At 48.4% G+C, this 17,773-nt stretch overlaps 1 protein-coding gene across 1 annotated transcript in view; it reads left to right on the plus strand.

Annotated features, from left to right (window-relative positions):
• Nucleotides 1-3,651: 3,651 nt before the first annotated feature.
• The window catches only part of LOC128422150 (uncharacterized), a 51,121-nt gene continuing 36,999 nt past the window's right edge, over nt 3,652-17,773 (plus strand). The window contains exons 1-4 of the mRNA XM_053405760.1: nt 3,652-3,837; nt 11,318-11,479; nt 12,831-12,958; nt 16,390-16,498. Coding sequence (XP_053261735.1) covers nt 3,783-3,837; nt 11,318-11,479; nt 12,831-12,958; nt 16,390-16,498 — 454 coding nt within the window. The 5' untranslated portion in view covers nt 3,652-3,782. The remainder of the gene's footprint in view (nt 3,838-11,317; nt 11,480-12,830; nt 12,959-16,389; nt 16,499-17,773) is intronic.

Here is a 17,773-nt window from a genome sequence, read left to right on the forward strand (position 1 = left end):
ATAAAAGAGAGCCTTGTAGAGACTTAGCGGATTTAAAAGGAGATAAGCTTTAGTTGATTAGTCTACATTTCATCAGCTGCATGAAATGTTATCCCTGAAGCGCAGATATACATACATATTTTTTTAAAACCACATGGTGAACAGTGGTATGAAATGGGTGAAATGCAGCCTATGACAATGCCAAGTCAGTTGTGACCATTGAGAATAACTGGGTGATAAATGCAACCTTAGGCTCCATGATCACTGCAGATGGTGACAGCAGCCACGAAATTAAAAGACACCTGCTTCTTGGGAGAAAAGCAATGACAAACCTAGATGGCATCTTAAAAAGCAGAGACATCACCTTGCCAACAAAGGTCCGTATAGTAAAAGCTATGGTTTTCCCAGTAGTGATGTATGAAAATGAGAGCTGGACCATAAAGAAGTCTGATCTCCAAAGAATGGATGCTTTTGAATTCTGGTGCTGGAGGAGACTCTTGAGAGTCCCATGGACTGCAAGAAGATCAACCCTCTCCATTCTGAAGGAAATCAGCCCTGAGTGCTCACTGGAAGGACAGATCCTGAAGCTGAGGCTCCAAGACTTTGGCCACCTCATGAGAAGAGAAGACTCCCTGGAGAAGACCCTGATGTTGGGAAAGATGGAGGGCACAAGGAGAAGGGGACGGCAGAGGACGAGATGGTGGGACAGTGTTCTCAAAGAGACCAGCATGAGTTTGACCAAACTGCGGGAGGCAGTGGAAGACAGGAGTGCCTGGCGTGCTCTGGTCCATGGGGTCATGAAGAGTCAGACACGACTAAACGACTAAACAACAACAAATGCAACCTTCCTAGCTTTGCAGTCCTAACTGCGCCTAAAGCAGGAGAGAAAATCGCAGTCTGGAGAGAGGGAGTCCTAAATGGATATAGCATCAAATTTGCTGATACACTTGACTGCATGCTGGAGTCTCCCTTTGTGGAAGAATTGTGACTTTTGTGTTAGCAGCAGAATGCTTGCTATCCTGACATCATTGCTACCCAGAACTATAAACCCCCACCAAGTCGAAGGTATAAAGCGAGAACATAAATAGCTGGTTCCCTTATCCAGTACAGCATCTCTTGCCAGACCTAATCAGATTCAATAAATCGTTCACCGTCAATTGGATTTGCACTACTGGCTAATCAGTTCAGAATTATCTCTTTGGTACAAACCTAGCCTAGACCTAGTTCTTGAGAGTTAACTGTTGCAGCTTGAATTGGGAGATACCTCTTTGCAGAAGTAAACAATAAAATAACCACAGCACTGACCAGATCATTTCTGGTGAACAAAAAACAAAACAAAACAAAATTCATCTTATGAAATGGAGCGGAACCCCTATTATATATCACAGCGGGGGTTGGAGAATAAGAATGAAAATCTAAATGTCAGAGCACCCTTGGAATTGAAAGAGGCTTGGAAGCAGCACGATTCCAAGCAAGTCTGCTCAAAAATAAGTCCCATCAAGTTAAATGGGATTGCTGCCAAAGATCATATCTGCTGTAGAAGGAGCAGTTTGGGATCTGCTTATAGATCTCTGGGATCTGCTTGTAGATCTACCTGGGCCCCTTTTTTGCACCTGGCTATAGTTGGGGAATATTGGGGAGCTGGTAAAAGAAAAGCCCAAAAGTAGATCCTGTAAGCCTGAAGTCTGCACACACCCCATAGCCTACAGGAAGGAAAGCTTGCTTGTGCCATTGTTGCTATCTAATGCCATGCAGAATGCTGCCATTCCTTAAAAAGGTAAAGGGACCGCTGACCATTAGGTCCAGTCGTGGCCGACTCTGGGGTTGCGGCGCTCGATTTATTGGCCGAGGGACCCAGCGTACAGCTTCCGGGTCATGTGACCAGCATGACTAAGCCACTTCTGGCGAACCAGAGCAGTGCACGGAAACGCTGTTTACCTTCCCGCCGGAGTGGTACCTATTTATCTACTTGCACTTTGACGTGCTTTCGAACTGCTAGGTTGGCAGGAGCAGGGACTGAGCGACGGGAGCTCACCTTGTCGCGGGGATTCGAACCTCCGACCTTCTGATTGGCAAGCCCTAGGCTCAGTGGTTTAACCCACAGCGCCACCCGCGTCCCTTAGACCAGCCATATTGCCCAGGAAATTCATAAATAACTGCCAGCAACAGAAATGATCTTAGGATATCAGACCAGGACTAGAGAGAAGGAATGGGGATATGTTACTATTATTATCTATTACATTTATATAGTGCCAATCAACTGAAGATCTCAGGGCAGTTTACAAGATAAAAAAAAAGAATAAAATCTGCATACACGTATATCTCTGCAGAAAAAGTGAGCAGGGGGACAATGCAGCTTTTTACCTTTGTACCATGAGTTGCAATCTAGCCACACAAAAATCGAAATTAGTTTTTATTTTATTGTAGTTCTATCATGGATAGCTCAGTTGATGAGACCATGGTGCCGATAACGCGAAGGTTGCAGAATGCCAAGGCTGCAGAACGCCAAGGTTGCAGAACGCCAAGGTTGCAGGTTCGAACCTCATACGGGACAGGTGCACATTCCTGCATTCCAGGGGGTTGGACTAGATGACCCTCCGGGTCCCTTCCAACTCTCAGATTCTATGATCCCCCTTTTTTTCTCCCAGCAGCTCAAGGTGGGGTACATGGTTCTCCCCACTTCTCATCTAGCCCCCACAACGACCCTGTCAGGTCAAGAGACGAGTGTTCCTGCACCCACACGCCTCTCCATCCTTTATTCAGGCAAGCAAGATAAGCTATATCACAGTTTGAGGCTTCTTTCTAGCCTGGCTAAAGCACTTGAGAAGGGGGCGGAGCACAGCCAGCGAGGGGTGTGGCCTGAGAGAGGGGGTGTGGCCTAGGGAAAGTCCCAAGGGCCACCAAGGGAGGCCTAGAGGGCCACCTGTGGGTTCCCTGCCTGAGGTTCCTCAACTGGTGAGAAACAAGTGTTTCTGGCCATGTGCAGAATGCATTCCCCTCCTCACTACGACAGAGTTAACCTGATTATAGGTTACTTAATTTCTATACCGCTTAATATATTAAAAATATCTCTTAAGTGGTGCAAAGAAAACTGAAGCGACAACAGACAACTTTAACAAAACATTGCATAATAATAACAATAACAACAACAACAATTTATTATTTGTACCCCGCCCATCTGGCTGGGTTTCCCCAACCACTCTGGGCGGCTTCCAACAAAAATTTAAAATACATTAAAATACAGGGTTACGTGTAAAAATGTTAAGTTTTGGGGACCTTTCAGAGTGACCCTCACTCCAAAACAACTGCCCCTTAAAAGCACCCACATACGCACGCCTGCTGCGTTTGGACCCATTCACACGTTCCTCGTACACGGGTCCCTTTGCGCGCGCAACCCACCGCGCTCCGCTCCTTTGCAGCGCCTCCGCCCTCCCAGGGAAGCTTCGCCGCCCCTTCGGCCAGGTCGCGGCGGCGGAGCTCGCTCCCGCGCGGAAGATCCGCCCTGAGGACTGGCGCCTTTAAAAAGCCAAGCGCGCGCCGAGGAGAGCGCACGCTTTGCGCAGCGAAAGAGAGGAGAGGAGAGGCGGCGCTCGCTGCCCAACCGCGCCGCCTGCCTGCCTGCCTGCCTTGCTGCCCCTCCCGACCCCCAGCCCCACCTCCTCCTTGGGGCTGGACCCAGACCCACCCCCGGCACGTGCTGGACTCGCCCGGGGAAGCGGAGCTTGGAGAAGCGCCCGCAGTCAGTTGCGCGCCGGAGCGCAGCGCTGGAGGCGGTGGCGAACCCGGAGCCGGTTTGCGCGGCGATGTCGGCGGACGCGGATCACGCGCGCAGGCGGAGGCACACTCACGACAACTGCGGTGAGGGGTCGCTTATCTTCCGCGGGGAAGGGGGCGAAGTAGGGGCCGGGCAGGAGCATCTCTCCTAGAGGAGGAGGAGAAACAGCTCTCCAGATTTTTTAAATAGTTATCCTTTATTACGCATAGCTCTCCAGATTTTCATGGGCTTTTTTGGAGAGGTCTTTTCTCCAGCCCCACCCGGGGATCGAACTGGCGACCTTTGGCATGCAAAGCAAGGGGTTGCACACTGCTGGAGCGATGGCCATCGAGTCGCAGAGCTGCGGATAATGTAGAATTGGAAGGGACCCCGAGGGTCATCTAGTCCAACCCCCTGCAACGCAGGAATCTTTTGCCCAAAGTCGGGCTCGAACCCACAACCCTGAGATTAATATTGTGCACGTGTGTACGTCTATGTTGCTGGTTTAGGTTTCGCAAAGCACCTTGAGAAGGTGTTTAGCTTTAAAGGTGGCATAAAAATATTTTTAAAGTCTTGACAATAAAGATATCGTATATCGTACAGTGGTACCTCGGGTTACATATGCTTCAGGTTACATACGCTTCAGGTTACAGACTCCGCTAACCCAGAAATAGTGTTTCAGGTTAAGAACTTTGCTTCAGGATGAGAACAGAAATCATGCTCCGGCGGCGCAGCAGCAGTGGGAGGCCCCATTAGCTAAAGTGGTGCTTCAGGTTAAGAACAGTTTCAGGTTAAGTACGGACCTCCGGAACAAATTAAGTACTTAACCCGAGGTACCACTGTATATTCTTCTTTGGCGATCCCTTGTAACTGAGTAAGATTGTCTTCCATGAACACGGTTTTAACAATGAGTCCGTAAGTGACTGTGCAGACCAATTCTGGATCCACATGTCCTTCCACAGTGGAGATACAGGTTTCCAGGTGGGAGCTGATCAGGTGAGGGTTTGCCAAGCGTGCCTTCCTCTTAGCACGTTTCTCCCTTGCGTCCTGAGTTCGAGTGTCTTCAAAGCCCATGACACCTTTGGCAAAGGCTGTTCTCCAACTGGAGCGTTCGCAGGCCAGTGTTTCCCAATTGTCAGTGTTTATACAGTGGTACCTCGGGTTACATATGCTTCAGGTTACATACACTTCGGGTTACAGACTCCACTAACCCAGAAATATTACCTCGGGTTAAAATTTTTGCTTCAGGATGAGAACAGAAATCGGGCTTTGGCGGCGCGGCGGCAGCAGTGGGAGGCCCCACTAGCTAAAGTGATGCTTCAGGTTAAGAACAGTTTCAGGTTAAGAACAGACCTCCGGAACGAATTAAGTTCTTAACCCGAGGTACCACTGTGCTACATTTTTAAAGATTTGCCTTGAGAGAGTCTTTAAACCTCTTTTGTTGACCACCAGCATTACGCTTTCCGTTTTTAAGTTTGGAAGAGAGTAGTGTAATAATTCTAAATGCAGCTTTTAAAATAAATTTGCATCGTGAAGCTAGAATGGACTCCCTCTGGAGATTGTGGACTCTCCTTCCTTGGTTGTTTAAAAGCAGAGTTTGGATGGCAAGCTGTCATGGATGCTTTAGCCGAGAGGTTGGACTGGATGACCCTTGTAAGGTTACCAGATTTTTTTCTATGAATCCGGGGACACTTTAGATAGATGATAGATAGATAGATAGATAGATAGATAGATGATAGTTCGGGACGTTGATGCTGCAGCGATGGCGGTGGCAGAGGGGCAGCCACTGCCTTGACCTCAACCACCACATTTCCCCTTCCTCCGAGGCTTCTATCTCCTTTCTCCATGAGTCTGGGCAGCCCCTGAGTTGTGGGTTTTTCGGCAGTGGTGGTGGGGAAGCTGTGTGCGGTTGGGTCAGGCATGGAAGGCGGAGAAGGAGGGCCAAGAGTGGCAGCGGCAAGGCTTGGGCAGCGCGATGCCTCCCTTCATATCAGAGCAGCCCCAATCCCATTTCTACTTGCGTGCAAGCAGGAGGGGGCAGGGATCCCTCAACTGGGAAGCAAGGCTTCGCACTGCCTTTCGGAACCAAGGGCCTCATCAAACCGAAATCCGGCCCTGCCTTTATCCCATCTTAAAATGGGGCATGCGAGTGTCAAACGATGCTCTTTCCTGGGTCTCGCAGGAGAGCGAGGGTCCTCTTAAGGCAGGCTTCCCCAACCTCAGCCCTCCAGATGTTTTGAGACTACAATTCCCATCATCCCTGACCACTGGTCCTGTTAGCTAGGGATCATGGGAGTTGTAGGCCAAAAACATCTGGAGGGCCGAGGTTGAGGAAGCCTATCTTAAGGGATGGGTAGGCAAACTAAGGCCCGGGGGCCGGATCTGGCCCAATCGCCTTCTCAATCCGGCCCGTGGACGGCTCAGGAATCAGCGTGTTTTTGCATGAGTAGAATGTGTCCTTTATTTCAAATGCATCTCTGGGTTATTTGTGGGGCCTGCCTGGTGTTTTTACATGAGTAGAATTGTGTGCTTTTATTTAAAATGCATCTCCGGGTTATTTGTGGGGCACAGGAATTCATTCATATTTTCCCCCAAAAATATAGTCCGGCTCCCCACAAGGTCTGAGGGACAGTGGACCGGCCCCCTGCTGAAAAAGTTTGCTGACCCCTGTTTTAAGGCATTTTGTACAAAGTTCCCCACCTGTCCATAGCGGTCCGGACTGAAGGGTAATTAAGATTTCAGATTTGAAATGCTGGAAAGATGAGATCAGCCTGCTGCCCATTGATCCAGCCAATTGCCCTGAATTCTTGGGGATTAGCGGACCTTGGCATTTCAAAGAGGACGAGATAAATGGATGGAGGATAACGCTATCGCTGTGGCTAGTGGCCACAGGCGGTACGGCTCTGAAAAATACTATTTGCTGGGAATTCCTAATGGGGAAAGCGAGCTGTTGCGGTCAGATCCTGCCCATTGAGGCATCTGGTTGGCCACTGTGAGAACAGGATGCTGGCCTAGACAGGCCTGATCCAGCTTGTAGGATTCTTCTTCTGTTTTTATTTAAAGCAGAGCATCCATGAGGCTTAGTCGATAGAGCACGAGACTCTTAACTTGCGGGTCATGGGTTCGAATCCCACATTGGGCGAAAGATTCCTCCATCGCAGGGGGTTGGGCTAGATGACCCTCGTGGCCCCGTCTACCATTCTGTGATTCTGTATCCCGCTTCTAGAAGCCAGGCACCACAGGGAATTAAGGGAGAAGTGGCATTCGTTGCTTCACAACAGCACCCAAGCTCTTGGAGCCAAAAGCACTCGTTTTTTTCCCATCTTCCAGAGTTGCCAGATAAAATCAGGTTTTATCTTGATAGCCTTTGACCCTAAATTCTTCCATTGTCTTGTCTCCTCCTGCACCTCCTTAAAAAGAAAATTCTGGGTCACCAACAGGGCCTCTTTTCATGGCCTTGGTGGATAAGATTGTGTTTGCGTTGCGATTGCGTGGGGCTCTGCACGTCTCTGCTTCAAACCCTCACCTTGCAAGTTCCCACCCATTTTCAGCTAAAACTACAACTCATTGGGCAGAAAACTCGGAGGCTGACAGTAGGGGGCGCTAAAGCCAATGACACCATCTATGTCCGGCATAGGCAAACTCAGCCCTCCAGATGTTTTGGGATTACAACTCCCATCATCCCTGACCACTGGTCCTGTTAGCTAGGGATGATGGGAGTTGTAGTCCCAAAACATCTGGAGGGCCGAGTTTGCCTATGCCTGATCTATGTCAGGCATTGAAAGCAGCATCTTACCACTTTAAACAGCCATGGCTCTCCCCGCAAGCATTCTGAGAATGGTAGTTTTCTAAGAATGGTTAGGAGAACCCATTTTCTCCCTATTAGCAGAGCTGAGATTTCCAGAGTGCTTTAACAACCAATCCCTCTTCCCAGGGCGCTCTGGGAATTGTAGTTCTGCGAAGGAAGTAGGGGGTCTCATGGTAACGCTCGGCAGCTTTTTAGCAAACTACAGCTCCCAGGATTCCTTGGGGGAAGCCATGGCAGTGATGGGATGACGCTTTCAATGTATGGTTTAGATGGGGGCCTTAGTCGTGTTCATTCATTTCAGCGCACCTACTCCTAGTGAAAAAGGGACGCGGGTAGCGGCTGTGGGTTAAACCACAGAGCCTAGGACTTGCCGATCAGAAGGTCAGCGGTTCAAATCCCTGCGACGGGGTGAGCTCCCGTTGCTCGGTCCCAGCTCCTGCCCACCTAGCAGTTCGAAAGCACACCTGTGCAAGTAGATAAGTAGGTACCACTCTGACAGGAAGGTAAATGACGTTTCCATGCACTGCTCTGGTTCGCCAGAAGCGGCTTAGTCATGCTGGCCACATGACCCAGAAGCTGTACGCCGGCTCCCTCAGCCAGTAAAGTGAGATGAGCGCCGCAACCACAGAGTCGGACACAACTGGACCCTAATGGTCAGGGGTCCCTTTATCTTACTCCTAGTGAAACTTAGTTGAATATGACCTGATGTTTTCATTTCTGTTCCTGGGATGTGTTTTTTTATTCTCTGCACTGGCTGGCAGCAGCTGTCCTGGGTTCCAGAGAAGGGTCTCTCTCCCAGACCTACCTGGGGATTGAAGCTGGAGCCTACTGCATGTGGGGCACACACTCTGGGTCAGGAGTGAGCCCCACCCCTGCTGCAGACCAAGGACAAGGCCTTCCAGGTTGCTGTGGGACTCCCAACTCCCAGCATCCTCGTTTCACGTGGCCGATGGCCAGGGATGCTGTGAGCTGTAGTGCAACAACTTCTGGAGGGTGCCATATGGGATAGTTGCTGCTCTAGGCTTCGGGGCAGGGAGCTAATGCATGGATAGGCAGACTTGTTGTTGTTTAGTCATTTAGTTGTGTCTGATTCTTCGTGACCCCCTGGACCAGAGCACGCCAGGCACTCCTGTCTCCCACTGCCTCCCACAGTTTGGTCAAACTCATGCTGGTAGCTTCGAAAACACTGTCCAACCATCTCATCCTCTATCGTCCCCTTCTCCTTGTGCCCTCCATCTTTCCCAACATCAGGGTCTTTCCCAGGGAGTCTTCTCTTCTCCTGAGGTGGCCAAAGTCTTGGAGCCTCAGCTTCAGGATCTGTCCTTCCAGTGAGCACTCAGGGCTGATTTCCTTCAGAATGGAGAGGTTTGGTCTTCTTGCAGTCCATGGGACTCTCAAGAGTCTCCTCCAGCACCAGAATTCAAAAGCATCAATTCTTTGGCGATCAGCCTTCTTTATGGTCCAGCTCTCACTTCCATACATCACTAATGGGAAAACCAGAGCTTGAACTATACGGACCTTTGTCGGCAAGGTGATGTCTCTGCTTTTTAAGATGCTGTCTAGGTAGGCAAACTAAGGCCTTCTAAATCCGGCCTGCGGACCGTCCAGGAATCAGTGTGTTTTTACATGAGTAGAATGTGTCCTTTTATTTCAAATGCATCTCTGGGTTATTTGTAGGGCATAGGAATTGGTTCATTTCCACCCCAGAATTAGAGTCCGGCCCCCCACAAGGTCTAAGGGACAGTGGACTGGCCCCCTGCTGAAAAAGTTTGCTGACCCCTGAGCTAACGCATCGCGTCCCTTGGTTTCCCTGTGGGGTGTGTATGTGATGATTCCCTCTCTCCTCTCTCCTTCCTTGTTGATGTGCAACCCAAGACGTCTTAAGGCTCCGAGACGGTTAAGCTGCCCTTAATCTCTCAGTGGTGTCTAATTGATTGCCTTGGTGCGCATCATGTGAGCCCCACACCCCACGGGCTGCGCATAATTCTCCTTGCCATCATCTGATGCTTGCGCCAGTCCCTTGGTGTCAGGTGGCAAGTCCGTCGGCATTCTCTGGGGCTGTGATTTCACGGCGCTGCAAGCATTTTGATAGCTACAAGCCTTACAACTCCGTGGTCCTGAATGGGGTACCTGTGCCCCTGAAGGAGCAGGTGCGCAGCCTGGGAGTCATTTTGGACTCACAGCTGTCCATGGAGGCGCAGGTTAATTCTGTGTCCAGGGCAGCTGTCTACCAGCTCCATATGGTACGCAGGATGAGACCCTCCCTGCCCACAGACTGTCTCGCCAGAGTGGTGCATGCTCTAGTTATCTCCCGCTTGGATTACTGCCATGCGCTCTACGTGGGGCTACCTTTGAAGGTGACCCGGAAACTACAACTAATCCAGAATGCGGCAGCTAGACTGGTGACTGGGAGCGGCCGCCAAGACCACATAACACCGGTCTTGAAAGACCTACATTGGCTCCCAGTACGTTTCTGAGCACAATTCAAAGTGTTGATGCTGACCTTGAAAGCCCTAAAAGGCGTTTTTGTTTTAAGGTTTTTGTTTTTGCAGCTATTTTGGGTTGGATTTTGTGACTGTGTGGAACCCAGTTCAGCAACTGATTGATTGTGTGACTGGAGTGCATTGTTTATTGCTTTCATTTTATGGATCAGTGGTCTCGTTAGATAGCAAAATTCATGTTAAATTGCTGTTTTAGGGGTTGTTTTAAAAAGTCTGGAACGGATTAATCCGTTTTGCATTGCTTTCCATAGGAAAGCGTGCCTTGGTTTTGGAACGCTTTGGTTTTGGAACTGACTTCTGGAATGGATTAAGTTTGAGAACCAAGGTACCACTGTATATCTAACGTCCGAAAGGTATCTTTTTAAAGGACAGGGCCAGTCCTTCGTTGCAACCTGGGAAACTGCGATTTCCCAAAGCTCTCTGTTCTTGTGTACACATCGGTGCAGAGAAACATCTGTGGAGCTATTCTGATCCCTTTGAAGCAGCCTGAGGAATGTTCTGTACATAGCAGAGTGGTGTCAAATTCCTAGGGGCTCACCATATTGGCAGATTTTTAATTCCCCCCCGCCAAGAGTTGTGGGCCACTTTCAAGGCTGGCTGAGCTACCGGTACGGGGTTATAAAGACTAGGACTAGCCACCTGAGAAACAGTTTCTATCCAAATGCGATTTTGATTTTAAACGCAATGTAAGGAGTCTCTATGGGAGTATACTGTATTTTTAAAATATCAGAGTTTTTAGGGGGCTAACCAGGTTGGGGTAGCTGACATAGCAGGCTTGTTGGTTTTGAATGTCTTATGTTTTTTCCCCAGTGTCGTTCTGTATGGGACAATGACAATAAATATTATCTTTTTTTGCAATTTTTTAATTAATTTCCAATTTTTTAACAACTACAACATAACACAAAAAACAAAACATAAAAACAAACATAGAAAATTTCTTCCAAGCAAAATCCAAGCTGATTTCCATGGTTAAGTGACTTCCTCAAATCCTTCCTAACTGATTTTCATTAAATCTCATTTTAGCAATTTTCCAATATTCATTTTCTAATATAATTAACTAGTTCAAATTACCAACTTCCTTTCTTTTCATCGTAGTCTCAATGACAATAAAGATTATCGTATCATATCGCATTTTTCCGCGTATAAGGCTAGGTTTCCCCCCATTAAAAATAATGTCAAAAATGTGGGGCGTCTTATACATGGGGGCGTCTTATAGATGAAAAAATACGGTAACTTGCAGCGTTTATCTGACAGCTGTTCTGTCTCCCCTTCCAGACTTCCCCAAAGAACTGGAGCCCAAGGCCGACCCACATCGGAGGGGGTCTCTCTGCGACCGGCACTGCGCTGCCGTCAACAACACCCATGGCGACGTGGGGGACCTCCATTCGGGGTCCCACCAGCTCATGCATGGCATCCTCACCCCCAGGATACTGCCAGGTAAGGTGTGGGGGGAAAGGGGGAGCGTCCATTGTAAAAGGTAAAGGGACTCCTGACCATTAGGTCCAGTTGCGGACGACTCTGGGGTTGCGGCGCTCATCTCGCTTTACTGGCCGAGGGAGCCGGTGTACAGCTTCCATGTCATGTGGCCAGCATGACTAAGCCGCTTCTGGTGAACCAGAGCAGCGCACGGAAACGCCGTTTACCTTCCTGCTGGAGTGGTACCTATTTATCTACTTGCACTACGTGCTTTCGAACTGCTAGGTTGGCAGGAGCAGGGACTGAGCAACAGGAGCTCACAACGTCGCGGGGATTCGAACCGCCGACCTTCTGATCGGCAAGTCCTAGGCTCTGTGGTGGATTTCATGTTCTTTATTCAGCTCATAGTAGTGAGGAATGGAAGTTTTCCTGAAATGTCTGCTTTATATACATTATTTACACATTGGGCCCCACGTGATTGGCTAATTCTGGGATTCTCCTGTAGGCCAATCAGGTTGCGGATTCACTTCCACCTGGAGTTGGATTGGGTGGCTCCTGCGGACCAATCAGGCTGCTGCATTCTGGATCCTATTGCTGAAGGACCAGTCAGACTGCTGCATTCTGGATCCTATTGTTTTAGGACCAACCAGAGTGCTGCATTCTGGATCCTATCATTCTAGGACCAATCAGACTGCTGCATTCTGGATCCTATTGTTTTAGGACCAACCAGACTGCTGCATCCTGAATCCTATCATTCTAGGACCAATCAGACTGCTGCATTCTGGATCTTATTGTTCTAGGACGAATCAGACTGCTGCATTCTGGATCCTATTGTTCTAGGACCAATCAGACTGCTGCATTCTGGATCCTATTGTTCTAGGACCAATCAGACTGCTGCATTCTGGATCCTTTTGTTCTAGGCCCAACCGGACTGCTGCATTCTGGATCCTTTTGTTCTAGGACCAATCGGACTGCTGCATTCTGGATCCTATTGTTCTAGGACCAATCGGACTGATGCATTCTGGATCCTATTGTTTTAGGACCAACCAGAGTGCTGCATTCTGGATCCTATCGTTCTAGGACCAATCAGACTGCTGCATTCTGGATCCTTTCGTTATAGGACCAACCAGACTGCTGCATTCTGGATCCTTTCGTTATAGGACCAACCAGACTGCTGCATTCTGGATCCTATTATTCTAGGACCAATCAGACTGCTGCATTTTGGATCCTATTGTTCTAGGACCGATCAGCCTGCTGCATTCTGGATCCTACTCAACTCAGTACATAACCATACCCCTGACGTGTCCTGATGTCTCTGCCCGCTTTCTTCCTCCCTCCCTAATAATAATCATAATAAATTTTATTTATCTAGTGTTTTCGAACCCTTCCTGCTGCCCCCACCACTCGGAGGAAGTCCCGACATGCGACGGCTGCCTGGTCAAGACCACCCTCACTGCAGAGAACGAGGTCGAGGCTCATAAGCTCTCCAACAATTACAAGGTGAGTTCCTGGCAGGGATAGGAGGGCGGGCGATGGCAAGGGGGGGCGGGCAGGAACGGAGCCCACTGTGCCCATTTCGATTCCTGGCAATGGAGTTGAGAGACGCCCTAACCTGGGGAGAAAACAGCAAAGACCTGATGAAGAGAGCACAGCAGAGGTTATATTTTCTGAGAATCCTCCGGAAAAACAATCTCTCAAAGGACCTGTTGATGGCATTTTACCCTAGTACTGTGGAGAGTGTATTAACTTATGGTCTGTGTGTGTGGTTTGGGAGCTGCACGGTCAGGGGAAAAACAATGCTGTTCAGGGTTGTGAAGACTGCGGAGAGAATAATTGGGTGCACTCTTCCCACCTTGGACCACATCTACGCTTCCAGGTGCCATAAGAAAGCTGCAGAGATAGCGCAGGATAGTGCGCACCCCGCAAATGATCTCTTTCAGCTTCTGCCTTCTGGAAGAAGGTCCAGGGTTATAAAGACTAGGACTAGCCGCCTGAGAAACAGTTTCGACCCAAATGCGATTTTGGTTTTAAACGCAGTGTAAGGTAGTCTCTGTGGGAGTATATTGTATTTAATTATGGGGCATCAGAGTTTTTAGGGGGTTAACCAGGCTGGGATAGCTGGGATAGCAGGCTTGTGGGTTTCTGAATGTCTTATGTAGATTTTTTCAATTTCGTTGTTCTGTAGGGGAGGGGGCTGCACAAAAAGAGGAGAAGTTGAGGGGGGTGGCATTTTTTGTTTCGCCTCCAGCGGCAAAACATCCTTCCTGCCATCGTTGCTATCGGATCCCGCAAGCTCTTCTTATTCATTTATTTCTCAAAATATACACACCGCTTGGTTGCTAACAGAAGCAGCAATCCTCAAAGTGGTTTGCAAAAAGATCAAGCAGGAAGGTTGAGGGAAAATGGCAAAGCACTTTAATAATAATAATAATAATAATAATAATAATAATAATAATAATAATAATTTTATTATTTATACCCCCGCACATTGGGCTGGGTTTCCCTAGCCACTCTGGGCAGCTTAAAAGGTAAAGGGACCCCTGACCATTAGGTCCAGTCGTGGCCGACTCTGGGGTTGTGGCGCTCATCTCGCTTTCTTGGTCGAGGGAGTCGGCATACAGCTTCCGGGTCATGTGGCCAGGATGACTAAGCCGCTTCTGGCGAACCAAAGCAGCGAACGGAAACGCCGTTTACCTTCCCTCCGGAGCGGTACCTATTTATCTACTTGCACTTTGACGAGCTTTCGAACTGCTAAGTTGGCAGGAGCAGGGACCGAGCAACAGGAGCTCACCCCGTCGCGGGGATTCGAACCACCGACCTTCTGATTGGCAAGCTCTAGGCTCTGTGGTTTAACCCACAGCGCCACCCACGTCCCCTGGGCAGCTTACAGCACATATAAAAAATGGTAAAACATCAGACATTAAAAACTTCCCGATATAGGGCTGTCTTCTAAACATCAGATAGTTGTTTATTTCCTTGACATCTGATGGGAGAGTGTTCCACAGGGCAGGTGCCACTACCGAGAAGGCCCTCTGCCTGGTTCCCTGCAGCCTCACTTCTCGCAGGGAGGGAACCACCAGAAGACCTTTGGCGCTGGACCTCAGTGTCCAGGCAGAACTATGGGGGTGGAGACGCTCCTTCAGATATACTGGGCTGAGGCCGTTTAGGGCTTTCAAGGTCAGCACCAACACTTTGAATTGTGCTCGGAAACGTACTGGGAGCCAGTGTAGGTCTTTCAGGACCGGTGTTATATGGTCTCGGCTGCCACTCCCAGTCACCAGTCTAGCTGCTGCATTCTGGATTAGTTGTAGTTTCCGGGTCACCTTCAAAGGTAGCCCCACATAGAGCGCATTGCAGTAGTCCAAGAAGGAGATAACCAGAGCATGCACCACTCTGGCGAGACAGGTGGGGTCTCAGCCTGCGTACCACATGGAGTTGCTGGACAAACATGGACTAAGATACAAACATGGACTAAAATGACCTCAACTTTTCTGCGCAGTGGGGTAGGTTTTTGGTTTTCTGCTCTTTCCTGGAGGCCCCACCCAGGTCTGCTGAGTGGTCTAGGGTCCAGTTTGAATACATTGAGAACAATGGGGTGCAGTTTAAGTAAAGCGAAAACTGAGGGGGACCAGAGACCCAGATAATTGAGTTTTTGGATTCTGTAGGTTAGCAGTGGGGAACGCTCAGTTCATGCACCTGGTGACTTTGAGACTGGATTACTGCAATGCACCTGGTGGGTTCAGCTGCCATTGGGTCTGGTTCAGACGCTCCAGCTGGTGCAGAATGCCGCGTCCAAATTGCTGATGGGAGCTTCTTGTTGAGAACAGCTGACACGATTGTTAAAACAGCTGCATTGACCGTCCATCTGCTACCCAGCTGGATTCAAGGTTTATGTATTAATTCAGGGACCGCCAGAACCCTTATATTATCTGCAGGAGTGTCTCAGGTTATTCCCCTCGTTTGACAACAACAACAACAAGAAACCAAGCCTTTAGCGTCGCTGGCCCGGTCCTGTGGAACTCTCTGCCACTGGGAATTCAGCAGACGCCGTCTGTGCCAACTTTTAAATGCCCGCTGAAACCTTTTCTGTTTCTCAAGGCCTACGTAGGCAGTTAAGAGTGAACACCCCACCGCTGTTTGCTTTTGCTTTTACCTTGTTTTTAATCTTTTACGCTGTTGTAAACAATGGTGATATATTTCTGTGACACGGTGGTACATAAATATTTTTTATAAATAAATAAATGAGTTTGCGGGGGTGGGGGGAGCAGGTTAGTTTCCCTCGCTTGCCTCATATCTTGGGTTCTACAAATGCTAGAAACTTAACTTATTATTATTATTATTATTATTATTATTATTATTATTTATTCAGCTGCTCCGGAGGGGCAGTATCTCCCTTTGCCTTCCTGCAGACATTCATAGGAACATCACTTTCAAACAGCCATGGCTTCCCCTCTCAAGAGTCCCAGAAATTGTAGTTTGAGAACCTAGAACCTCTCTTGAGGACTGGGGAAGATTTACAGATTATCTGAAAGGCATATGTGATGAACAGATAACGTTTGTTGGTTTTCAAGAGACTCTGTGAAAAACAGAGGAATATTGTTAAAAAGAAAATAAGAGGAGGGAAGGAGATATCTAAAGGCAATCCCAAGTTAAGAAATGTGTTAATAATATTGACGCAAACGAAAGATTGGCAGAGGAGCTGAGGTAAGTCAAAAAAAGAGATGAATGTGTGATAAAATGTGAATTGATTGTATAAAAATTGTTTTTTTTTCTTTTGTGGAAAATGAATAAAAATATTATTTAAAAAAGAGAGAACCTAGAACCTCTCTCCTAGAACTATGGATCCCAGAAAGGGCTTGATTATGCAACGCAGCTTTAAATAGCTTTAATAGGTGCCCCTGTAACAGACGACCTCTTTCTCCCTCTTGCAGTTTGGCTTTAAGAAATGGAAGAGCCACGTGACAGCCAGGCCCTGGGAAGACCGCTCGGAAATCGTGAAGGAGCTGTATTCTGACCTGAACATAATTAAAAGCCCTGCAGGTAAAAAATAGAAATAAATACCTGGTTAGTTTCCTACTGCTGTTCTTGCCTAACAATCACCTGGACATAAACATCAGGACAGGCTTGTATTTTTTAAGAGGCCAAACCTCCCGTATCGTGTTGAAGGACAGACTTGTTTGATGAAACTTTTACCCCACTTTATCCATTAAACGCCCCCATTTAAAAATAAGTGGGGAAAAGTGCATATAAAACTCTATTGAAAGATGTCAAATACTGGTAGAATTGTGAAGGTACAACAACAATATTATACACTGCTCATCTGGCTGGGTTTCCCCAGCCACTCTGTGTGGCTTACAGCAAAATATTAAAATACAATAATTCATCAAATATTAAAAGCTTCCCTAAACAGGGCTGCCTTAAAATGTCTACTAAAAGTCAGATAGTTGTTTATTTCCTTGACATCTAACAGGAGAGTGTTCCACAAGGTGGACGCTACCACCAAGAAGGCCCTCTGCCTGGTTCCCTGCAGCCTCGCTTCTTGTAGGGAAGGAACCGCCAGAAGGTCCTCGGAGCTGGACCTCAGTGTCCGGGCAGAACAATGGGGGTGGAGACGCTCCTTCAGGTCTACTGGGTCGAGGCTGTTTAGGGCTTTCAAGGTCAGCACCAACACTTTGAATTGTGCACGGAAACGTACTGGGAGCCAATGAAGATCTCTCAGGACCGGTGTTATATGGTCCTGGCAGCCACTCCCAGTCCCCAGTCTAGCTGCCACATTCTGGATTAATTGTAGTTTCCGGGTCACCTTCAAAGGTAGCCCGATGGAGAGTGCATTGCAGTAGTCCAAGCGGGAGATAATCAGAGCATGCACCACTGTGGCGAGACAGTCTGTGGGCAGGGAGGGGCTCATCCTGCGTACCATATGGAGCTGGTAGACAGCTGCCCTGGACATAGAACTGACCTGCGCCTCCATGGACAGCTGTGAGTCCAAAGATCATCCACTCTGCCCCTCTGCCAATGCAGAGAATCCACTGCTACAGCTTCCCTCATAGGCTGGCTGTCCAGCCTCCGCTTCAAAACCTTGACTGATGAAGAGTCCACCTCGTTCCAAGGCAACCTCTTCCGTCAAACTGCTAGGAGGCTCTTCCTAGTGCTTAGCTGAAATCCTCAAACATAAGTTAGGCACCGGGCAAATGTTATCTGGAGAGTTTTAATTATTTGAGGGCCAGCGCTGGAAAATTCCACTGTCCTGTAGCAACCCAAAAAGGTCTCTACCTACATCATATAGTTAAAAGTAGTATCCCACAACTATAAACA

The sequence above is a fragment of the Podarcis raffonei genome, chromosome 10, assembly GCF_027172205.1.
Source record: "Podarcis raffonei isolate rPodRaf1 chromosome 10, rPodRaf1.pri, whole genome shotgun sequence".
In the NCBI taxonomy this organism is placed as follows: domain Eukaryota; kingdom Metazoa; phylum Chordata; class Lepidosauria; order Squamata; family Lacertidae; genus Podarcis; species Podarcis raffonei.